This window comes from Phalaenopsis equestris, unplaced genomic scaffold, assembly GCF_001263595.1.
Source record: "Phalaenopsis equestris unplaced genomic scaffold, ASM126359v1 Scaffold000428, whole genome shotgun sequence".
Taxonomy (NCBI): Eukaryota; Viridiplantae; Streptophyta; class Magnoliopsida; order Asparagales; family Orchidaceae; genus Phalaenopsis; species Phalaenopsis equestris.
This window is the reverse complement of record NW_018164869.1, coordinates 3,356,577-3,381,928: the sequence shown is the minus strand read 5'-3', so window position 1 is coordinate 3,381,928 and position 25,352 is coordinate 3,356,577. Positions and strand designations below refer to the sequence as shown.

General features: G+C 38.3%; 1 protein-coding gene across 12 annotated transcripts in view; it reads right to left on the bottom strand.

The window, feature by feature from the left end:
- Positions 1-24,575, bottom strand: part of LOC110027395 — a 36,507-nt gene extending 11,932 nt beyond the window's left edge. For 6 of the 12 annotated variants that reach the window (XR_002294338.1, XR_002294339.1, XM_020728802.1 and 3 more), the window contains exons 1-8: positions 24,349-24,575; positions 24,099-24,290; positions 23,961-24,021; positions 23,532-23,580; positions 19,571-19,625; positions 18,673-18,757; positions 17,801-17,919; positions 6,350-6,475 (exon numbers count right to left, since the gene is read on the bottom strand). Coding sequence is in view for 10 of the 12 variants with exons in the window: in XM_020728802.1 (XP_020584461.1) it covers positions 6,350-6,475; positions 17,801-17,919; positions 18,673-18,757; positions 19,571-19,625; positions 23,532-23,580; positions 23,961-24,021; positions 24,099-24,290; positions 24,349-24,567 (906 nt within the window). In the remaining 2 variants the exon portion in view is untranslated. Of the gene's footprint in view, positions 1-3,640; positions 5,252-6,349; positions 6,476-17,800; positions 17,920-18,672; positions 18,769-19,570; positions 19,626-23,531; positions 23,581-23,960; positions 24,022-24,098; positions 24,291-24,348 lie in introns of those variants that run through there. The other 6 variants (XM_020728807.1, XM_020728803.1, XM_020728804.1 and 3 more) reach the window with 6 other exon arrangements.
- Between the last annotated feature and the right edge of the window lie 777 nt (positions 24,576-25,352).

Sequence of the window (25,352 nt, the reverse complement as noted above, 5' to 3'; positions counted from 1 at the left end):
TATATATCTATATATATATATATATATATATATATCTATATTATCTATATATATAGTGTTAAGAGAAAATTATAGAGAGAAGTAGATGTGGTCCTAAGTTATTTACAGGGTAATGTTAATAGCTAGTGGAGGATATCACCAAGAATGATACATGGCATGTGAATGGTACGTTTGTTACCTCTCCTCAAAATCACGATTTGGTGCATTGATCGTGAGCTTGTTTCAAAGCAGATGAATTGCGGTTTAGATAAACACTTGGTGAGTATGTGTGCCATCTAAACTTGTGAAGCTATGTTATGAATCTAAATTTATTTCGAGACTAGATTATCGAGTTCAAAGTGATGATCGATTTCCATATGTTTGGTGTGGGTATGAAAGATTGGATTTAGGGCAATTGCAATGGCGGAGATATTGTCACAGTAGATAGGTGTGGGAGCAGATATTGTGATATTGAAGTCCTGAAGGAGATGCCAAAGCCAAATGATATCTGTGGTGGCAGACAAAAGAGCCATGTATTCCGCTTCCCTGAAAGATTGAGCGATGGTCTTTTGTTTCTAAACAGTCCGTGAGATGAAAGTGTTGCCTAAGAAGGTACAAAAGTTGGTGGTAGACCTGTGATCGTCCATAATGCCCGCCCAATCAACATCCCAGAAGCAATTGAGAAAGATCCACTTTGGAAATTTGAAGGCCATAATGAGTTGTAGCTTTAAGATAATGAAGTAGTCTCTGATGAGCTGAAAATGGTAGAGAAGGGGTTTGCACGTTTGTTGACAATGGAAGTTTACAGCAAAGGTAAATATGGCCTTTTAACAGTTAAAAACTGTAGTGACCCAGCGAGTTGGTGATATTGAGTGCTTTGAGAGTATTCATGCTGAGAGGTGGCGTCCGGTATCAGTTTTGTAGGTAGCAGAGTGTGAATAGGAGTACAATTTTCCATGCCAGGTTGCTGTAAAAGAGAGATGATACAGTTTGTTTGAGTAAGAAAGTACCCAGGAGAGTTTTTTAGGATGTGAATAAGTTGTTGACACTTCCAAAGTCCTTTAGCATGAATGTTGATTGAAGTTAATTAAGAATGAAGAGATACATGTGGACGTCATCGTGCTGATATGTAAGGCTTTGATCATTTGAAACCCTCGAAGCTTGAGATGATTTGAGAAGGTTGAATACCACTGACGTGGTGCTTTTCTGAGACCATATAGAGCCTATTTGAGTACGCAGACATAATTGGGATGTTGTGTGTCTTGAAATCCTTGGGGTTGTTGCATACAGAGAGTTTCATCGAGAGATCCATGAAGAAAGGCATTTGAAATGTCTAACCATTTGATGGGCCAGTTGTGGTATAAGGCCACCGTGAGTAAGATTCAGAAGGCTGAAAATTTCGCAACCCGCCTGAAGGTTTCGTTGTAGTCTATTTCATGTTGTTGTTTAAAACCCAGGGCGACGAGGCAAGCTTTGTGTTTAGCAATGGAGCCATCCGAAATTAGTTTGGTTCGATAAGTCCACATGCAAGCAATAATGTTTTGATGTGGTGGTAGGGGAACAAGTTGCCAAGTTCCTAGACTTTGAAGCTCATGATATTCACTATCGCGGATAAAGGACTGTCGTAGAGCCAGATTCGCCGGCGACGGCAAGCTTTGGACGCAGGAATACGGAGAAAGAAACAAAATTGGAAGGGAAGGAGAATATTGGATTTTTAATTTCTTCCTGGGTTCCAATTTCTGGGAAAGGAAAGGAGAATATTTAATTTCCTCTCCTGGGTTCCGATTTCTGGAAAGGAAAGGAGAAATTTTTCCTGGGTTTCGATTTCCAGAAAAAGAAAGGAGTTCATCTGTCCACGGAGAAGGAAGGGAGTCAACCCAGATTTGTTTCCGTTTGCTTGGCCTGAATTGCCGCTAGTTCCGTTTCAGTAATTTCGAATTCGGTTTGTTGAAGAAATTGGAAGCTTTGTGCTGCGGAGACTGAACATTCCTTCGGAGGCAGGAAGCAAAATCGGAAGGTCCCGATTATCTTGGGAGGTGATTCAGATTTCATTCCTTCACTGGAGCGAGCGGAGAAAACTGCGGGGAAGTAAATTTGGAAGATTCTTCAAATTTTGAGATGCAGCGGAGCTATTCCAGGAAGCCGAAAAGGAAAGTTCAGAGGAAAATTTGAAAGGAAAGCGAAGCGAAATAATTGGAATGTGATTTTCTTTCCTTTACTGGAGCCTCAAAATATTTTCTTTTGGTGGATTTCCTCTATTGGATCTGCGGGGATTTATGGCAGGATCAAAGTGAGTAAAATTTCTGGCTCAACAAGGAATATTGTGGAGAAGAAAATTTGGAAGATTTTTCTGAATTTTCTTGGCTAGAGGAAGGGAATCTTAACTATGACGCAAGAGAATATAAAAAAATTTACAGATTGTTCGCAAGGCTGACGGGCTCGCGGGAACGAACAGGTGCGAAGCATTTCAGATAAAGGGCTACGACAGTTCGACAAGTTATGCTTCGGGGAGTTCGCGGCAGAGGCGGCGGCGGGGCAGTTCATGAACCTTCGCGGCATTAGGCGAGGTGGAGTTCGCGAACAGGAGTTCGTGTGCAGTTACCGCGAACAGAAGCGTTTGCAAACAGAGGGGTTTGGTGGTGTTCGACCAGCAGAGTTTGCAAGTTCGTCGCAGGTGGAGTTTGCGACAGGTGGAGTTCGGTAGGGTGTTGGCGAGCAAGTAGACGCGATTATTCGCGAACAGTGGTTTCGCGGAGGGATTTCGCGAAGGGTTTTGCTCAAGGGACAGCAGTTTAGCCGAGGTGCTGGCGCGAACAAGAAAAGTTATTCAACCCACATTTGTGCATAAGAAACTCTATAATATTTTTCTCCTAAGGGGCTGGATATTCGCAAGGTGGAGATTTTCTCCTAAGGGGCAGGATGTTCGCAAGGTGAAGATATTTCTCCTAAGGGGCTGGATATTCACAATGTAAAGTTTTCTCCTAAATGGCGGGATATTCGCAAGGTGAAGATTTTTCGTGGAGATTTTTTCTCCTAAGGGATTGATCCTAAGGGATTGAATATTCGTAAGGTGGAGATTTTCTCCTAAAGGGCTGAATATTCGCCAAGGTGGAGAATTGTTAGGTATGACTCATAATACCAGAATTTGGAGTCTCTTGGAAAGAAGATAAGTCTATTGGAATTAAAGAGGTGTGTCTCTTGGAATTTAGTGGGTTGAGATCAGCGAGGGCGCAACAGAAGCATGATTGGCCTAACCCACATTGGTGCAGGTGTAACTCCCATGTATCTTTTCTCCTAAGGGGTTGGATATTCGCCAAAGTGGAGATTTGTTATGGTATGGCTCATATACCATATAGGGACAAACGTTGGAGCGGAGCGGAGCGGAGCGAAAGAATTTGCCCAAATTGGGAAGTTACGTTATATGGGTTGGGGCTATATGGTACAGAAGTAATTTGAAAATTACATATTGTACTCTAGGGCTTACTCTAGGATTATAAATATACCTGTTTGTAATCCTAGGTCTTTGAGAGAGTTGGATCCTCTATTCTGTAATATCTTTTCTGAATATTGAAAGGAATACGCCGCTCTGCTCCCGAGGATGTAGGCATCTTTGCCGAACCTCGTTAAATCTCTGTGTTCTTCTGGATTTGTGTCGTTACTCTTGTTTTTCTTCGCCCTAATTTTCTCAACAACTAGACATAGCTTGCTGCCAATGAGAATATTTGACAGCATCTATATTGCTGTTGGGATCAGTAGGATGAACTGTGGTATTGTGAAGATTAAGGATTTGTTTTGGTTTGAGAGTCTGTTTGGGCTTGAGTCACCATACGATGTTTGATGGGTTTGGGTGGATGAGTTCTCGACGCTACAGGTGAACTTTGACGTTGGTGCGAAGAGAGTTGTGATATGAGGAGAGGAAGAAGAGGTTGTTGGAAGAAAATGTGTTGGACGATAGAAGTGGATCAGGGAACATGTTGCTTGTTGTTGGTGTTCGGAGACCGGGCAGTATGTTGAATGGAGGATTGGCAGTAAATGCACTTGAGAGGTGGTTGGGAAGGAAGTTTCATTGAAGGTGACATATCGAGAGGTGATGATTTTTTTTTTTTTGGAGATTGAAGCAGCGATAACCTTTATAGTTGGGAGTAGCTGATAAAAATGCAAAGTGGTGCAGTTGGTAAAAGTTTATTTTAGATTACAAGTCTTTGCCATGGGAAACATAAGCATCCAAATGTGCGGAGGTGATATGATGTAGGAGGAGAGAGATAGAGTAGCTCATAAGGTGATTTATAATTTAGTGTTTTGGAGGGCATGTGATTTATGAGGTAAGAGGCAGTTGTGAGAGCATCAACCCATAATTGTGTAGGAAGTTTGGCGGATAGTAGGAGAGTTATGATTGTCTCAATTAAGTGGCAATGTTTGTGTTCGGTAACCACATTTTGTTGGGGTATGTAGGGGCAACTGAATTGGTGATGAATGCTATGTGACAGGAGATATTGTTTAAGTGTTTGAGATGTGTATTCTCCCCTCCATCAGAGCATATGGTTTTTACATTGGACAAGAGAAATTTGAGTGATAAGGAAATAGAAATGTCATTTCTGAGAGAGGATTGTGGAATTTCGGATCTGCTGGTGGAAGAATTAATATCAGAAATGATGTCCCAAAAAGTAAGGTAATCACCCAGAGAGATGATCAAAGGCCAACCAGTGCAGACAAGGTGAGCTAAGCGAAAACACCGAGATCCAAGGGACAGAGCGGACGAACATACAGGTGCGAACAATGGTCAACTGGATGCGAAAGATGGTTGCCGAGAATACAGAGTGAGGCTTACAGAAGAGAGAGGATACATAGATAGGCTTACAGAAGGGAGGAAGGGTTTTGGGAGAAAAACCTTCTCTGATACCATAAAAACCTGCAACAGGTTAGCAAGAATACAGAAAGAAGTACAGAAATGTACCGAGACGAAAGGCGAATAGTAATTCCATTTCAGGGAACAGTAACCAATGTAATACATATATATAGTGTAAAGAGAAAATTCTAGAGAGGAATTGATGTGATCCCAGGTTAGCTACAGGGCAATGATAATAGGTAATGGAGGATATCACCTAGGATGATACATGGCATGTAGATGATACGGTTGTTAACCGGTACCATATCTATTAGGAGGAACAGGTTGTATAGTTCTTCTCATTTCCATTGCTCTGGTCATTCTTATCTGCACCAAACGAAAGATTTCCGACCCCAGCTCAACGATGGCGGTGGAGCGACAGAGAGGCTGCAGGTAAACGCCGGTGTGCATGACATGAAACCAAAGATCACAGTGATTATGGCTGAAGACCAGAAGCCGACTTTAACGGGATTATGAATTTAACAGAGTTGTTAATTTTGTTGTTACTGAACGTTTTGGTTGTTAAAGATGTAAATATTGAAGTTTGGGCGAGATATATGTAATATTGATTGTTTTGGGTGCTATTTATGTAAATCCCACATAAAAAAGGAGCGCAATTACATACATAGCACCCGAAAAATTGCTATTTACAAATCTAACACCCTCTTAAATCGATATGTCAAATTCTCACTCAAATGACAAAATTCATGATAAAGCCCCACCCTATTATTCATTTCTAGCAAACTTTCAATGATTTGATCCTGGCATGAGTACATACATCAGTTTGGTAGTTCAAAAATAACAATTTGGTGCTAGATTTAGCAATGTCTCGAAGCTATGTATGTAATTATTCCCGGAAAAAATAAAATGTTCAAGCATCAAAGGTTGAATAGGAGTTGAGTAATGACTTAATGAACATGAAATTATTTTAATATGATTTAAATAATATAATAATGATATAATAATAAAATGTAGAATTTACATACATAGCACACAATTCTTAACGTATTTGCATACATATCTCACGTCTAGACTTTCATATTTACACACATAGCGCTCAAATCTTTAGTATCACATCAAAAATAACAATATTATCACTTTGTAAAAGTGAAATACACATTTTCATGCACAGGTTTTAAGCACTAAAGTGCAATGCACATAAATATGAAAGTTTAGGTGTGTGTGCTACATTTGTAAATTTTCTTAAGATTATTTTTAAAATTGCATCAGTTCATCGGTTTGCCCTGATTTTAATCGGCTAAATCACGGTTCTATGCAAACACGGTTTCAATTTGGACTGAACCCGTCAAATGACCGGTTCAATTTAATCGGCTAAATCCCGGTTCTAGTCAAACACGGTTTCAACTTGAACTGAACCCGTCAAATGACCGGTTCAATCAGCCAACCCGATCAAATTTTAAAACTTTGATAGGGCCTGTTGATTTAGAAGCATTAATAATAAATCTATTGGAGTTTAAAACTTACATTGGGTCGATAAAGTTTCATAAATGATGATAAAAGTTGTGACTTTGGGGGAGGCAACGCGTCTGAAACCGTTCCAGCAGTGTGCATCATACCAAGTAGAGCGCCAACACCTTCAGAGCCCAATCCCTTTTGAGTAGAGATGAACAAGAATTTAAAAATCCGAAACTAGTTAAAACTGCGTCAGAAGTAGATTATACAACGTCATTGGAATTATAAAAAAATAACAATAATGAAAATTTTTTTAGCATCAATGGATTGCAGGGATGAGATTCAACTTAATTTTAATTGACTTTATAAGTTTATTTCAATGTTTGTCAGAAATTAAAATGACGAATCTGTCATCCATTCTAAGTATTCCTTTCTTCTTTGAAGAAATATTGTGCATATAAAAATATGTCAACACAAATCTTAAGTCAGATGAATGACTCGGGAACAAGATGCCAACAATTGAGCATAGCCTTCGATGATTGTTTCTTTTTTGTTGAATATTAGCAAAAGAAACATCTTGTTCGAACGATCAGTGGAAGACGACAAAAGAAACTCCTACAGGACGATAATCCGCCTTCAGGATGATAGACGGGGAGCACTTTTCGGACTAGATATCGATCGAAACAAGGCTGACCAGACAATCAGCAACCTTCATTGATCGAACCAGTCCCCGATCTTATTATATACGAATAACTCTGTAATTACCAAAAAGTCCCACTGAAAATTTAATGATAAGAGGGCTAATATGTGTTTTTGTAATACTGGGACCTATGTCTATAACTAGAGGTCTATGTCATGACTAAAATATATTTTCTTTTATTGTTCCCTAAGATGTCCTCTCTATCTTTCTAATCACTTCCTAGCAGAACGTTTTATTCATTGGATATGTTTCCCAGACACTTTTGGATTCAACATCATTTAAGGAGCGGTGAGTGTGGAAACATGTCGTCAACAAGAAGAGGAGCCCAACTACAATAGCGGGGAGAGTCCAGTCACAGGAACTTAGGAGATGCAATATGCACCTGAGAGTTTATGGAAGAATTCATTCAACAAAGCCTATAAGATTTAAGAACTCAGATCACCAACAAAAAGTCAAGACAGTTCCCAAAAGTACTTAGAGCGGTCTCTGCCCTAGCAGCGACCACAGTTCCAGGAGAAGAGCCAGCACAGCAAGGAGCACCGAATCCCCCCTCCAGCGGAACAACCAGAAAACTATTGAAGGAGGGTGATCCACCTGTAGGGCAAGCCCGACGACTGTCTATACCAAGACAACTTCGAATCCACCCCAGTGGAGGAAAGAAACCGACCAGTGTGGACCGAGGTACAAAAACAACTGGAAAACACCCCCTACACGTCTCCGGAGTTGAGCCTCCGGAGAAGTTTAAGATGTCGGTCTTGGAGTCGTATAAAGGACGGTCGGGTCCTAACAACCACCTCACGTGGTTCAAATCGTCAAGTGTAAGCTCTTCTTCATGGCGTTGAGATCAACCGTTGTTGGCATCCATTTTTTGATGTCACGAGTGTAAGGTATCCACCTGCATGACTCAGGATAGTTTACGGTCCGTCCGTAGCATCCCGTAGTTCAGACACCTGAAACCCTTTGGCTCGTGTTGAGGGGCACGTAGCCAAGATCATTCTGCTAGGCTTTGTTTTTTTCTTAGGCGAAAGCCGACCGACATTCTGCACGTTGGACGACTCTGATCGAGTCTACGAAAATTATTAGTAACTTTCGTCGCGCTGCACGCGAAATAGACTTGAATTGACCCGATCATCGGCGAAGTTGTCTAGATGACCCTGGATGGCGAAACGGACTGCGCTAACGCGTTCAGAACGTTGATTTTACCTGGAAAGGACATTCATATTGTTGGGTTCCATGCACGAGTGAAAAGTGCACAAATCGAGGGATTTTTAAAAAAAATACTAATGTTATTATTATTATAATAAAATAAAAAAGAAAAATCCCTTTTAAAAAACTCACGCACGCAACTTCTCTCCGGAACGAATAGTGCCCTAGCCTTCTCAAACTCCTTCGACCCCGTTCGCGAAAACCTCGCCTCCCCTCGCTTTCAGCCTCACCGCCAACCTCACCACCGACGTTCCCCCAACCAGGCGGCGCTCCCGCGAGAACCACCGGAGCCCCTTCAGCCGCAGCCAGCCTGTTGCCTCCTCTCGATCTGCCTCTCTTATAGGCAGAGACTAGATCCAGCCAACCTAAGCTCTTTCTTCTTCTTCTCCGGCAAGATCATTAAGACATGAGAAGCACTTCGGGAAGAGTTTTTAGAAGCTTTGGAGGTGTTTTTTGAAGTAAAAGCAAGGAAGAGGGGTTTTCTTCCTCCTCCATTTTCTTTTTTCTCCTCCGCCGGACCTCTTCCTCCTCGTCGACCTTGTGATTACCGACGTCGCACGTACGCATGAGTAAATCAGCGAAGAGAGGTTCAGATTTTGGGCTCTCCTCCATGTTTCCTTTGCTCCTGGTGCGCACCGCCGAGTAGCCCTCTTTGAAGATATACGTGCTGGTCTCATTTTCATATGAGTCAATGTTTACTTGCAAATATTTTGCATACCTCATTCCCTGTTATTTCCTATTTTTCATGTATTTTGTTGTGAGATTCATCGGAAAGTAAACCTCCTCCCTCATTGCCTCTTTTATTGTTTCGTGCATGATCTGCGAGATAATTGTCGTGGACTGGAGCACCGTCGGGGTTCGCTGGAAAAGTGGGCTCTCCTTCAGCATAAAGAAAACGCGTCTGCAACCGCCATGGTGGTGAGATTTCCTAAACTCCTAGTCGGCCCTAGGTTTTAGTGATGTCTAGGCGTGTGGGTTCGATCGCCCACATGGGGTGCGTGCGCCAGCATGAGTCGGCGTGTCAACGTACCTATGTGATTGATCTTCAATTTCCTAGAGTGAGCCTTTAGGTTAGGATTTTTTCTAACAGACCAAACACCCTCCATAGAGCTGAGTGTCTCCCATTTGTTTGTCTCCCTTTTGTTGTGAGTCTTAGATCTTTATCCCGCCGGGTTGGAATCCCAATTTCTCACGGTTTTGGCGCTCCAAATCTCTCTTAGAGGGATTAGTTGAGTTCGATCTTAGAGGATGGGAAAGACTTTGTAGCTAGTCCGTCCTATAAGATTTTCGGTGTTTGTAGAGCTGAAAAGACTTTGTAACTCGTTCGCCCTACGAATGGTGGAGAGTTTCCCCGACGAGAAATCGGAAGGGGAAAACCTCCACATTGCCACGCCAAAACTGGAGGCGGCGATGACGAAAACCAAGCGCGTCAGCCCTAGGTTTCCCAGGCGAGGTCGTTAGTATGAGCTTGGCTCACTATCATGTGGTCATATGCACCTCATTGTTTGCATGTGCATATGTTACATGTTACAAATTGTATGTCATATATCGCACTTGCACTTCCACTTTTATGTTGCAGCTTGCATTGCACTTGTACCTTGCACATTGCATTTACACGTACTTGCAATTGCACCTTATATCTTGCACTTGCACTTACGCCGACACCACTTATGCCTCAATCGGTCGTCCCGGACCGGTCGGCACCACTTGTGCCTCGGTCGGTTATCCCGAACCGGTCACATCACCTGTGTTTCAGCCGGCTACCCCGGCCCGGTTGGCACAACGCTTTGGTTTGACCGAATGCTCCATCCCGGTCGACCTACCACTTGATCATTTGCATGTTGTGTATGTGCATGTGCATGTTTGTCTGCATGATCGATATCTACTTGAATTACATTCTTTAGAGTCATTGTCTTACCGGTATACCCTATTTTCGAACTCTTGCCGTCGCGGCATGCCCACCTTCAGGTCATTGTATAACCGGCATACCCTCTTTTCGAGCCGCTACCGTCACGACATGCCCATCTTGGGGTCACTGCCTTACCGGTATATATCCTCTTTTCGGGTCGCTGCCATCATGACATGCACATCTTTGGGTCATTGTTTTACCGACATACCTTCTTTTTGGGCCCCTACCGCTACGACATGTCTACCTCTGGGTCACTGCCTCCTCGGCATACCCATCTATTCGGGTTGTTGCCGTCACGGCATGCCCACCTTCGGGTCACTGACTTACCAGTATACCCTCTTTTCAGGTCGTTGTCGTCGCGGTATGCCCACCTTCGGATCAATGTCTTACCGGTATACCCCTTTTTTCGGGCCCCTGCCGCCACGACATGCCCATTCCTACGAGTCACCGCCTTCACAACATACTCTTTATCACTAATATGTTTTGATTTGCTTGCATTTGCATTTGCATATGGATAACGAGCTAGGCTCGTTAGGAGAGTGACCCCGTGTTGGTCGCGATGTCTTAACGAACATTGTTTGTTGGGTTGATCTGGATGAGCAATGCGAGTTAAGTCATCGGGATCGACACGAGTATGGCTGTGTTAAAGATCTAAAGATCTAATAGATCTAACTCGTCTAACTCGTGTCACCACTCTTCCTGACACCCTTTAGATCCTTTGAATCTTTAAGATGGGGTCGGTATGACAAGCCCGTCAAAGTCATATTATACCTAGACTTACCCCGCACTTAGATACTAGGTTGACGCACTTTTCGTTAGATGGTGTGTTATGCTAGGATTTAGGGTGTTAGGTAGTCTTTTTCATGTCTGACTATTGTTTTTGCTAGAATGGTTTCAATAGTCAGGCATCTTTCTTTTACATTGTACTTGCGGTATGACTGCATGTTGCATATGTGTGGTAGTGTGTTAGGGCGTTCTTCTGCAGGGAGTCATGTTTATTTATAAACACACACACACGGGTACCGCTATTGGAGGAAACTGTGATGATTTCTGACTCTTTTGTTTACGGGTGTTATTTAGCTCCCTCAATTTTAAGGCATGACTCATGATACGTTATTTGCATGTGAGTTTTTCCGCTGACACTTGTTTTTATGCAGGATTTAGTCTTTTCTTTTTCCTATGTACTTTTTAGAGTTTAGGAGAGTCTTGTAGCAGAAATAAGATACGGGCACGGGTTGCGATGCGTTAGGCGTGAAAACCACGTGGAGGGGACCAGGAGCAGATGTTTGGCTTCGTATCTTAATTCTGCATTTTATATTGATGTATAAAATTAGGACCGTGCATGTATATGCAAAGTCCGACCGTATTTTTCTCTTCTGCGATATGTTGTCGACCCAACGACACTGATATGCTTATTATTTTGATTTAACTCATTTTGTTTTTTTGCATCATATTGCATGTCTGCACATTTGCATGTGTTTTCTTTTTTGCTTTCTGTGATTTATATGAGATTTCACGATACAATATAGACTCTTTAGAACTTAAAACCCTAAATTTTCTACAAAATCCTAAATAAAATATTCAAGCTAATTAAATTTTAGGATTAAAATATTCAAGATTAAAAAATTGTAATATTTACTTTCATGCATATATTAATAGAGCTTCCACAATACATAGAACTGTTCTATATAATTGCAACATATTTGCATGTCCGGAGGAGTCACCGTGCTTCTCCAACCTGACTGGCCCAGCATACATTTTTATTGGTGGTTGTCTAGTGCGCCCAGAATGTTAGAAGGCTCCCCAACTCAGACAGGGTGTAAGTCCTTTTTTTTTGAGTTGAACCTCCACTTATCTTTCTTCCTTAAGGCATCATTGCCACCTCGGCAGGTATAAGTCTCACCTTTTTGAGCTCCAACTTTTAGTCATAGAATATAATTTTCTTCCTTTAACCTTAGGGCTACCGAGGTTACTGTGGATGATGAAACTCACGGATTGTTGACCAGGGATTTCAAGACATGTTGGGTCTACTACCTTCACGACCAGGTGGACTTAGAGTTCTACTAGTTGTGAATGACGGGTTTGTGGTACCCCGACGCAGTTACCTCTACATTTTAGGATCACTCTACATTCTTTTTTGTTGAGCCCCTTTGAGCCCTATTGCTCATTGACTTCGTTGATATCACATTGACGACCCGATACTGATGAGTTATGATGAGCTGCCACTCATTCGGGATACGACGATTTGTCATCTGCCCTTATGGCCCGGACGTGCTTTGACATGTTAGGATATCCCCGTCAAGATTATTTAGGTTATTTCGTAGGCCCCGTGTGCCGATTAGCCGCTACCCATTTGGTATGTGAGAGACTCACCCTCTGCTTGATGATTTAGTATGAGCTTTGAAGTACCAGGACTGTTCCCACACGGAATAACATTCCTTTGATTAACTATACCCCAAGTTTATGATAATATGAAGCGAAACTCTTTTTATCGAGAGTATTTTTGGGTATCCTCTAAGATGTAATTAACAAGTAGAAACACGTTCATCTAGGAGTGCTCTTGACCCCAAAAGAGGTATATACACCTGACTCTCTAGTTATGGGTAGTCTACGTAGATACTTTTTTTGCGGATATTGGTTTAAAATACCCGCGCCCGATCATGTTTGAGCGGACATTCTTGATATATCTTTGCGAGATTCATCATACGTAGACACTCCACGTTTTACTTTTTCTTTTATTTGTCTTTTTGTCGTATGTCTCTTTTTATTCGATTCCTCTCATATTCGAATCAATGGTTTGATTCGAGAGGGAGATTTATTCGAATAAGGGAAGTATACGACGATCGACAAGCAGACGACTCTATTGAAAAATAAAAAAGAGAAAAATGAACGTAAACAACCACATTAAAGTGGTTTGACGGATTGCCCGTGAGAGTAATCGACTATTTTGGAGAGTTTAGGAGCCACTTTTCTATCACAGTTTGCTAAAACCATCTAGAACCCTGAGGCTTAAGAAAAGCGTCTGATCCCTGTGGCTTAAGAAAAGCGTCTGATCCCTGTGGCAATTGAAGCAGGAAGCCAACGAGAGCTTGTGGTCCTTTATCGCACGCTTCCATAGCGAAACGCTAGACGTCAAGGATTTGAAGCCCGACATGGCCCGGGTCGCGCTGACACAAGGAGTTAGGTCGAAGAGGTTTTGTTTCGACCTTGAACTCACAGAGCCACAAAGCTTGGTCGAGTTGCTAAAAATGTCCAACAAATATATCTTCGCCTATGTGAATGCCCCTGAGCCCGCTAAACAGTGACACAAGGAGAGACCGCCACAAGATAGCTAAGGACAATCCAAACAATGTTCACAACCGTCCAACCGCCCCCTCTACAAGGGTAACCCCGACAATCGCTCCACCCAGTCTCATGACGATCAAAGGCGACAAACCAAGACCAGAAGCACCGATCGTCACACCATCGTGAACACCCCCGATATAATCATTCTACAATTTCTTGTTTGCACGCTTACTGCTCAAAACAAAGCCAAATTTGCACCTCCCCCAGATTTACTCCCTAGTATAACTCAAGTTGAGAAACTCTCCCCCCATAGCAACAAAAAAGAACTTTATTATTTCTAAAATATATTATATATTATTAAAAAATAAAGGTGTAAATAGAGAAGCAGAGGAAATGAATGAAATAATTATGTGGTAATTCATTAGCCCACCGATCGCATTTTGCTGACATCATCTCCATCTCATCAACCAACGGATAAATGCAAGAAAAATGGGTTCACCTTAATTGAAGACCCACTTGTGTCATATAGACTAGTAGATTAAAAGATTTCTTTCGGTCACAGAGCTTCACGACACTGACCAACACATCTTGTAGACAGTTGGACAAGCAAGCACCCCAATCTTGATGCAGGCCCCTCAAGTAGAGACGATGTTGGAAGGCTGCCAAAATTTCTTCAACTTGCAAATGACTTAAAACGTGGAACTAATTGAGCCTAAAAATGTGACAAATAAAAAATCAGGCCTTTCAGAAACATTTTAAATTAATCATTAAACTTAAAAAATCTTGAATTTGGTGTAAATGATGATTTACATGAAAATTCAAGATTTTATCACGTGAAGATTAAAAAGGTGAATGAATAAGATGCTTTGATTAACTGATAAGTTTTAAAAATGCTCAATCAACACCATATCTGCAAGTCTAATTTGCAAGTAGACAGAAGGTGATTTTTTTAAAGCCCAAATATGTAATTTTGCATGCGCTTTAATAAAGGTAATGCTTCAACTCAAAGGATTTGTCTTGAAATATATGCAAGCAAACTATGAGTTTTCAAGTGATTATGCAAGTGCTCTCAAATTATGTGCAAATGACTAAAGCATCATGTCATACTTTGAAGGTCATAACACATGCATTGTTATACTATATAAGTGCATAGGCTCAAAATTAGCTATAATTTACTAGTATGTGCTCCAGCTAAAATTCTAAATGCTTTAAGGAATAGCTTATGAATTTTGTGTAGGTTAAGGCTAAACTTGCACTCAAATAATTCATGCTTTGAAAATCGAATAATTGGATCATCTTGTCTATATGGTAGGGTTGTAACTAGTTTGATTCTCCTCTTAAGAATTGGAGTAAACAAAACTAGATTCTAAAAATATCAAAATTGATGAATTTCAAGTAAATTCCAAACATAAATATTTCAAATGTTCAAAATTCCTCGATGATGGTCGAGTTGATAGAATATTTCAACCGGAGAGATCTATTTCCGATATTAAGTTTTAAAGTCTATTTGAATAAGTTCAAATAATATATATATATATATATATATATGAACCTGATCCTCTATACGCAAGATAGAGTTGATAAAATTCATGTTTAATCATATTTTACAAGTAATTTGTAAAGTGGATCAGGGTCAAATCAAGCAATCAAATCCCAGATAATTATGGTGTTGGCTGAAAATCTCAATTAGAGAGATTAATTTCAAACCAACATGCAAATTAATTTTTTAAATGAACACTTGAGTTAAAATTAATCACCTAAAACTTAAAACAAATCTCATTGATCATCTCAACAGTTTGTTGAGCGTAACAAACTTTTAATTGACTTCAGCTCACAGAGTTAATCTCACATCAAGGGTATCAATATATTCACATCAAAATTATTACACGCCAGTAAAGACGTGGACTGATTCCTCCGTCGAAGTGATTTTGTCGCCAAATGACGCACCATAAAGTAAGGGTTACAACTAGAGCCCTCTGAAGAGATAGTTGCTGCCAAATTGCTAGGGTTGTAAACGAGCCGAGCTTGAGCTAGCTCAGGCTTGGCTCGTGTTCAGCTCGTTCGAAATAGCTCGTGTTCGAAATCGGCTCGTGTTCGAAATTGGCTCGTGAACAGTGTGTTCGTGTTCGACTCGATTTAAATATTTGTGTTTGTGTTCGGCTTGAAATTGGCTCGGAAAAATTAAATTGAAAAAAATAGAAGTAAAGTTTGGGATTTGAACATGGACCAAATGTATACAAAAGAATACACTAACCACATTACCACACGAGATGCTATGATTTAAACTTAGATATAAATATATATAATATATTGTTATATAAATAATTATATATATTTTTTTTTAATTTAGAGCTAAAACGAGCCGAACACGAGCGAACAAAGAGTTGTTCGTGTTTGACTCGTTTATAATTCGAGCTTTAAATATTTGTTCGTGTTTGGTTCGTTTACTTAACGAACGAAACGAACACGAGCTACTTAACGAGCCGAACACAAGCTGTTCGCGAACAACGAGCTTTTTTGAAAGCCCTACAAATTGCATAATAATATTACGATCGTGACCACAACTTGTATGTTTCATAACGACCTTCTACCCTTTGAGTTGTGAATTATAAGGGAATTATAAAGGCACAATTGATTGGCAAAAAACCTTATGTCAGCTAAGGTAGGCTTAAATTTATCCCTTTAAGCAAACATCTACTCCAAATCTATAAGAATCCATTGGACGATACAGCTCACGGTTGCTGACAAAGATTCTTCAATCAGGCTTAGTCGACTACCTCCTCTGACTAAGCAGATCATGGATCACGACAACCCGAGACAACGAAACTATGGAATCTTGATCGGGTTCATCATTGTTTCCCCTACCATCTGTTTTAACTTCCGAGCGATAAATTTTATAATCTAAAATAAATGTCTATTGATACTATATTTTGAATATTCAGTGCTTAATGACCACCCTTAATTGAAAGTATTTTGTTGTCATCAAGAATATTAATTAATCATAGAGACTTGCACCTATGGGAAACCTCAAACCCCAGATCACTAAGTCCTCACAAAATGAGGGTGAAATCTCTGAGTAGTGTCTTATCTAAAATTCAATCTGCTTTTTGATAATAAACCTTAAAGCTCTCTCGACACAACATGATAACAAAGAGTCGAGGGGCATCGGAGTTTTCAGAGCCCACAACATGTTAGGAAGGAAATAATAAAGCAGGAAACTAAACATCATAAATAGAGTAATAAGTCTAAAAAGGTTATAATTTTCAAAGAAGGTGCATAGTATGGATCAAACTAAAGAAGGGGAAATTTCCTGCAAGTACATTGGCAAAGCTCAAGCCTAGATTTGATGGTCCATTCAGAATTATTAAGAATATTATAACAATACTTATAAGATTAACATACCGAGAAACTACAATGTATCAGTTTCTTTTAATGTTATTGATTTGCCCCATACTATGAGGGCCCGGATGCCTTTAGAGGCGAAGGTGAAGCCCCTCCAACCCAGAGAGAGTGACGCAAAATGCAAGTTTTCCCACGATACCGTGGTTTCGCGGCAACGGTTCCTACGATCACGAGAGTCCAACCGCCGAAGGCTTTTTAGATTTTTTATTTTTATTTTTATTTTCTTTCCCTTATTTTCGGCAAGTTTCCGTCTTTTGCTTCATTTTTAGTTCTTACTTATGTTTCTAGTTTCTAATTAGCTTATTTTCTATTAAGGGACCCTTTATATGGGTTGTATTCTTATTTTTTGGATTTTCAACTTGATTTTATGTATTTTGGAAGATATTTGTTTGATATCTACTCTCTGGAGTGTTGTAGCATCTTCCTTTTACAAGTGGTGTGTTTGTAGCTTGCACAAGAAGAAGAGGTGGATCCCCCTAGCCATCCGCAACTCGTCGTTCCACGGCTCGCCTATTATTTTCAGCTGGACAACCATCAAAACAACTGTCCTTTTTCCACTTCTGGTTTGCTGTCTCGTAAGCATTAATATTGATTTTCAGCCGCCATCCACCCTCGCACTCATGTTAGCAATCGTACAACTTCCTAATGTCTTTTTGTGTTCTATCACACATTCTAGGAGCCCTATAACAATATCAGATTTAAAGATCTACACTTACTGAAAGAATAAACCTTATGTGCCGCTATGATAAAATTAACAATTTAATAGTTTGAGGATCGTTTGTTTTACTTGTTTTATTTTGTAATTTTTAATCTAAATTTATTTGAAACTCGACTATGATGATTATGGGATGTGTTTCCATTCCCTAATTGTCATGGACTGTGTTTGGTCTGGATTGTTCCATAATAACTAAACTCGGGATGAAATATATTTTATTTGATATATTTTAGTATATATATTCCTTACTCCTACATTACTGTGATTCAAATGGTACAAAGTAACAAAATACAAATAGATACGAACCGAGAGCAAAATGCCCAATGAAATATAGGGTTGGGAGGCTGGTTTCAAAACATGAATCGCTAAAACACCATTAGACTTTTCCTTCTCTTCTGTATAAAAATTGCGGTAGATTTGCACGCCTGAAAATGCACTTTGATTTTCAATGAAAAAATAGAGCTACGATCTAAAATGTAAACATGAGAAGTTCTAGAACTAGAAATTTGGGTAAAAAACTTAATACTATATTCACCTATTACCACACAACATATTGAGATCAAATTGAACATTGCATCATGATGACTATGAGAAAACAAAATTGAAAAATGAGTGAAATATCAAAAGTCTCCTGTTTATTTACATAGGGTTATTTTAGTCTCAAATTTTATAAAGTGTCATATTAGTCAACATACTTTTTTAATATGGGCTGAAATAGTTCCCAAAAAGACCATTTTAACCTTCTATTAAAAGCGTCCAGACTAAATTAACAATTTTATGGACTCTACGACTAAAATGGGCCCCTGCAAAAGTCAGAGGATCATTTGAATACTTTTCTCATTGAAAATTAAACAATCAAGAAGACTCGATTTCTATGGATGACTTTAGGATAGAAAACCTACATTTGCACCCCCAAACTTTGTTAGTTCCCAAATCCCAAGACCAAAAATAATAGATAAGCATTCACATAGGAGTATGATATTCAAATAATGATGCGCCATAGTAACTGATTCTTCTAAAGTATGAAGAAAGGCTTGCAAAAATCCCAAAAATTTGTCGAGTTCCTCAAAGAACCAGTTTTGGAAGAGTGAGGTTCTAAGGAAAAGCGTAATCCAAGTTATAATTTAAGAGGAACAAAACCTATGGAGCATTTACAGATAAAAGTATGCCTTCCCTACCTTCTTCAACTGATTGGATGCCTGGAAGAGCATTAGCAAGTTCCACTTCAAGCATCTCTGAGAACGAACCATACCTTCTGACGTCCTAAAAAGTACCTCCAAAAATCAATTAAAAAAGAGGCGTTTATACATACGACATTACTCTAATATATTTACATATTTAACACCTAAAAATTGATATTTACATGCATACCACTCAAAGCTTTAACATCACATCAAAACTACCATTATTACTAACTTTTTAAAAGTGAAATACATTTTTTCATGCATACGTTTATAATATCAAAGTGTTATAAACGTAAATATCAAACTACAGGTGTTAGATATGTAAGCACATAAGAATTGTGTGGTATATATGTAAATTTCCCTAAAAAAATAGTGGCGAACAAACGAAATTTCATGTGACAACTTCCCTAGCCCAGCAGTACATCAGGAGGATGTTATTACTGTTTCTTAGGAGTAATAGATTTCCACGCAAAACTAAATGGAGTTGTGAGTATTAAATTTGAACCATAGAAATTTAAAGCAGGACACATTTGGAAAAATAAAAAAATAAATAATGAAGAACGATTTAGATGCATTTCATTGAATTTATATGTATTAACATATCTAATACCTAAACTTCAATTTTTACATATATGCCACCATACCTATACATGAGAAGTTGTGCTTCACTCTTTAAAAATTAAAATAGTGGCAATCTTTTTGTGATATGAATGGCTTCGCTGGTATAAATGTAAAAAATAAAGTTTAGGTGTTAGACAAGTAAATACATAAGAGTTGGGTGGTATGTATGTAAAAGTGTCCCCCAAAAAGAAATATACAAGCCCAAGAATGAGATGGAAAAGAAAAGCCATCTAAAGGTTTATACATAATATAAATCATGTGCTGAAATCACCTGAACTTCCAGCAGAAGACATCTATTAAACAGAAGCAAAGCACCAGCTGAAATCCTGGTATCAAATCCATTCCAACATATAGTAAAATTTTAGCAACTTGACAATATAAAGTCTACAACGTCTGAGTGCAGATACACACTTGCAATGATATTACTTTTTTCTATTTCTTCCTTGACCAATGTGCAACAAAATTGGCTATGAATGAAAATCCAAACTTAACTGGCTAAGATTTCGACAATTTCTTAATGCCAAAACTAACACTAGAAAACACAGTTAAGATTGTTGCCCATGACATTAAATTTGAATTGCTAATTTTTTTTTGCTGCCCACCAAAAGTCATGATACAATTTCTATAGCAGCAATACGATATGATCATTGAGAGCGTAAGGAAAAAAGACCGATGCACAAAAATAAAGAATCTTACAAAGGTTCATTGAATTGATGGCAATTTCATATTGTCGCTATTGAAAATTTAATTAAGGTTTGATTGTGGAAAATTACTGCCAAACTTCCTCTAATAAAAAATTATATATATAAAAATCTAGGACAGACAAAATATATAATAAAATTCCCAAATTACCATAAATGAAATAACCTCTAAATATTTGATAGGGCAAAGATTAGGCTTGCTAGCTTAATAATATGAGCATGCCACACAGGTGCCACAAGTATTATATTTATCTTTCTATCATCCACACTGATCCTTTTGCATCTCTCTATCAATACTTACCTATAATTTTATCTTGACCCCATTCAATATCATATCATGCTCGAGTATAAAAATATCTTTGGCATTTTAGGTCTCCTTTGCAAATGTTTTGAGAATGCAACACTATATTCATTGACAAATTATGCCCGAAAAATCTAAGATTCCATAGAAGGGAATGGCAGCTTAACGGTCCTAAGAAAAATTTATTCAAATCGGCGTAATTGAGTTTAGCTTATGGACTTAATCTGATAATTTACAGTTAAAAATGGGGGAAGATAAAAAGAATCATGGTTTTTTTTTTTGTTTTTGAAACATCGAAAAATAATCGACTACAATGTTCATTCTAAGATATCTAATGTAATTTGCCTGGCTTTTCAGAGTGATAATGACTTCCTTTCATAGACAAGCTAAGCAACTGACAACACAGGCCTACTAGAGAGAAAATGAACAACCAATGACCACCTGGTACCAAACTCTCAAAGTTTATTTTGAAAAAAAGTTGAAAACTTATACTTAACATGCATTCATCTATGCTATGACCAGACCCGGAGGCTTAGAATTAACAAAGACGGGAACAGACGATCGAACAGGAAAACTAAATTTTCTATTATTATATTTATATCACTAACATTTAATATCCACATATTAATTGAAAGAGCCAAATAAAGCAATTAAATTGACTACATAAAAAGTTAAGCTTCCATTATTATCCTTATCTTCTGTAAATATTATCTCCTTTAAAATTTATCTTATTCAAAAGCTTAAACCTTAAAAAATAACATAATGAGATATCTAAATTAGCATAGTGGAACAATCACACATATAAACTATAATAACCCAAGGAGAAAAAGCAATATGTATGTTGGTGTTTCATATTTTATTATAGAATATTTTATAATAATCTAATCTATGTGTCCATGATATTTAATCAATGGAAATAACTCAAACTTCAATATGCATTAATTTTAACTTTACTCTTCAAATTTTAATCTTTTAACTTTACTTCAAACTTTTAGCATTCAAATGTCTCAAGATTACCGTCATAACACAACCTAACACACTCTTGACCGATATTATCTCATCGGCACAGCGGTTCATGATATAATTTACATAATTGTCTCAAGTGGAAAGGTTTCTACTCTTCTCTGACTGATATTCTCCCACTAGTACAATGGTTAGCAATCTATACATTAGAATTGTCTGGGGCGATATAATAATATCTACATGTGTGGGTATATTGGCATCTCTTGCCTGTATCAAGAGCTTCTCCTCTTAACATGCACATAACAAATATTCATACATACATTATTTCATTCTTTATAACATATATTTTTTTCGTATAAGACAACAAGTATTTATATGCTAAAAAAAATGCAACTATATTAGAATCTAAAGTCAGGCGATATTCTGATAGATGCACATTTAACGGTCAAGTAATAATCTAACTTATACATTTGGTCATGCAATAAGCTAATATATACATCTCTACTAGAACATAAAAATCGTGCAATAATTTGATTTCTTTCTAAAATAAACTATTATGCAACTATTAAGATAACAGTATTTAACATACATATTTCATGACTAACAATATGAAAAATCATATTTGATTTAATTTTATTAATATACAACATAATAGTAAGAAACTATAAGCATAAATATATTTAAAAATAAGAAATATTAATATAACTTAAAAACATAATTACTCACCTCAAGTCTATAATTTCTTGCTTTTAACTTTTATCAGCACTTTCAAATTAACACCTATAATATATAATATAATCATATTAATAAATTATCTCACATTACTTGATTATCATTATAATTAATTCTAAAAATCTTGTATATTAATATAAGAATTTAAATCCTTAAATTTTATGTTTAACCATTGCAAGTAATATTAATATTAAATAATATTTATTTAAACTAATTACTTTTGGAAATAGAAAATTAATGTTTCTGTGTTTTCTCATCTTTTGCACAATCATCAAACTCAATCTCTTTTAACCTTTAATTGAATAGTTTGTTAAATTAAAATTATTGATACTAATTCATAGATTTTGACTAAAATTTAACTAATTAGATGAAATAACTTATATAATACAAATAAAAATCTTTATCTTGATTACTTCTATCAATTTTCAATAAAAATTTTCTCCCGCCTCTGATTTCCTAATATTAATAAAAATAATCTTATATTAACACTTAAATACAAACTAAATGTTAAAATGATAAACTAGTAAACCCTGACCTTTTAAATTGGCTCGACTGGTTCAGTCGCCCGAACCATGCACACGCCTTTACAACCTTTCCTTCGGATGCTTCATGCACAAGACCCGCAAGCAATGCCATCTTACTTCTTCGATTCAGGTTTGATTTTTCTCCTCTCACAGGAATGCTCCTCCTTCCTGCTCAAACCTGAACAGATCGCACACTAATAATACTCATAGGATCGGCTCCCATTTGATCTTCCCCCAAGTAAAGACCCTTGTCTCCTCCCTTCTTACTTCGTGCAACAGCACAAGAAGCATCAAAGGTTTCATTTTCTTCCTCTCCGTGAGGCACAAGAGGCGCACGCTACTTCCTTCTTCGTATATGCATGAACCTTTTTCCATGCCCTAAACGGACGCAAACACACCCAAGTTACAATGCCTCCTTCTTCTTGATTAGGGCACAGGCTTCTTCCTTCTCTGAAATGTGGCCAGGGTTTATGTCATGTCTTTGTTTCTTCTAATGTCCCACTCTCTCTCTCTCTCTCTCTCTCACTTCTTGTGTCTCGTTCTCTGTCTCTTTATTTCTTGTTCTCGAAAGAGACATTCATCTCTTAAGACAGAATTGTCAAGACGGTGTTCAAACCGACCCATCCATTAGGTAAATAAAATTTTATTTATTTATTTCTTTGAACAGATATTGCAATCTACCTCTTTAGTACTGAAGCTTGATGGATACGCAAGATCACCTCATTGTAAAAAGCTTATATTTCTAATATATAAGCCAATCTCTACATATATTAAAATAAGCTTAAAAAAGAAGCTCAACTCACTTTCTCCAATGGAAATTTTCACTCATCTTTAAGAAGAATTCGAACAAAATTAAATTTACAAAGTTGTGTCACAGCATGAAGAAAACCAAAATTTTGCCAAAAATGATATGCATCAAAACTAGTTAAGCAAAGTTCAAAGATCAAATAGTATGAGTTTTTTTTTAAAGAGTTGAAATCAAATAGGTTTACATAATTTTGTACAGTCAACCTATTATAATCTTCAGTTGCACATCTTCCTACAGCTGTTTTCAGTCCCTCTGCAAAAAATCAGCATAAAACACTTAACGCCATGATGAAGCAAACGAGTACAATAACTAATTTCTAAGAAAAAAATTACATCACAATATATTAACTCATAATGCTTCAGACGCTTAACTGTAGAGGAACCCAGTTATTGCTCCATGAAATCATTTTATATTCTACTCAATAAAAACAGAATTTTATTGGTAAAACATCAACCATAGTTAACTAAATCAGCTATAATTATGGCATGAGGCATTCATTCGTAATGAGCTAAAAATATAACTTTCCCTTCCAAATTGATAAACTCTGCATTTAACTAAACTATTCATATCCTAATATGAAATTTAATAATAGCAATGCACGCAAATCATACTAAAGTGGCCATTAACTTCACCTTTTAATTGTGAAAATAACGGCTCCTGAACATGGAGTTCAAATTCTACATCCTCCATGATCTGCCATATCAAAAAGCAAATCTATAAACTTCATCAGAAAGTACAAGTACACGCTATTGCAGCTCTCCAAAGCTTACATTGACCAACTCGGCTCCCTTCTCGGCGATCAATCTATCAAATTCCTTCTGCTTCAGCCTGAAAGACTCGTCTTCTCTTAACCCCTTCACCGAACACAGGTCTCTGAAAAACTTCCCCGATCTTATGCAGCTCTCCAGAGCACGCGCTAGGTTTTTGTATAAAGGATACTCCGGTACGCCTCCCACTGCAATCTACGGAAAATGTTTAGGCTGTAGAGGTAAGAAAAGAGAGTGGTGGTTAGGGTTTTACCGTGCTGATATGGGAAGAGGAGGAGAAGGGGTCGTCTCGGAGGAGGTTTTCGCAGTATTCATGGGAAAACCCGAGCGAAACTTCGGAGTCTTGTACAAGCGAAGCAGAGAGGGTGAATCTCAGAAGCTCTTCAAACGAGTCGGAAAGAAAGACTGGCGCCGCCCTCAGCGACGGCAGCGCCGGCGGATCCGGCTTCGTGGCAGAGACGCTGCTGTCCATGGAAAAGCGCTGTGTGCAGCTTTTAAGTTGTGGTGAGTTTACCACGGCTACTTTATAGCCATTTAAAAAATTAATCCCACGCCCCAACACTATTCCAATTAGACTTCAAAATTTGAGTTATGGCTGATGGAATATTTTTGGAGTAGGGTTGGGATCCAAAAATTCAACATGTTTATCATTCAGATAAAGTTTGGGATGAAATCGAAAACTCAAACATGACCCGAAAACCCAAACATGAAATTTTCGGTTGGGTTTAGGTTAGTAGGGCGATCTCAGGTATGGTTGTTCCTATTCGGGTCGGGTCATTTCAGGTCGGACTCAAACTCGTCCCCCTGAACCGTATTGACACTCCTACTATTTTATCTTGTTTAAAAATCACATTTGAAATCTTTTATGCTATTCCCTGTCATTGTTTTAATTAACATGAGGTTGTGGATTCGACCCTACGGCCCGCGTTTACTAGCAACGTTTTCTCTGCCCACCCCCACCTCGGGCATGCGTTCTGCCTTTCTCGTGTCTCCTTTCCCTCTCCTTTGTGTGATTCTGGTGGCTAGGGTTGGGGAGATCTCTCATCTCTTCTTTACCACTATGATTGTTTCACGGTGGTTCTCAATGGTTGTTAGATTTGTTGCGGTGATTTGATTTTTCTTCTTTCTCTCCCCTCTCTTATTTACCATTGTGGTCTCACTGTGGCTAGGGTTGGCATTTGTTTATTGGTGGTTCTAGGTTTTGGCTCTACAATGGTTGTTGTAGTGAGTTGCCTCTCTCTCTCTCTCTCTCTTCCT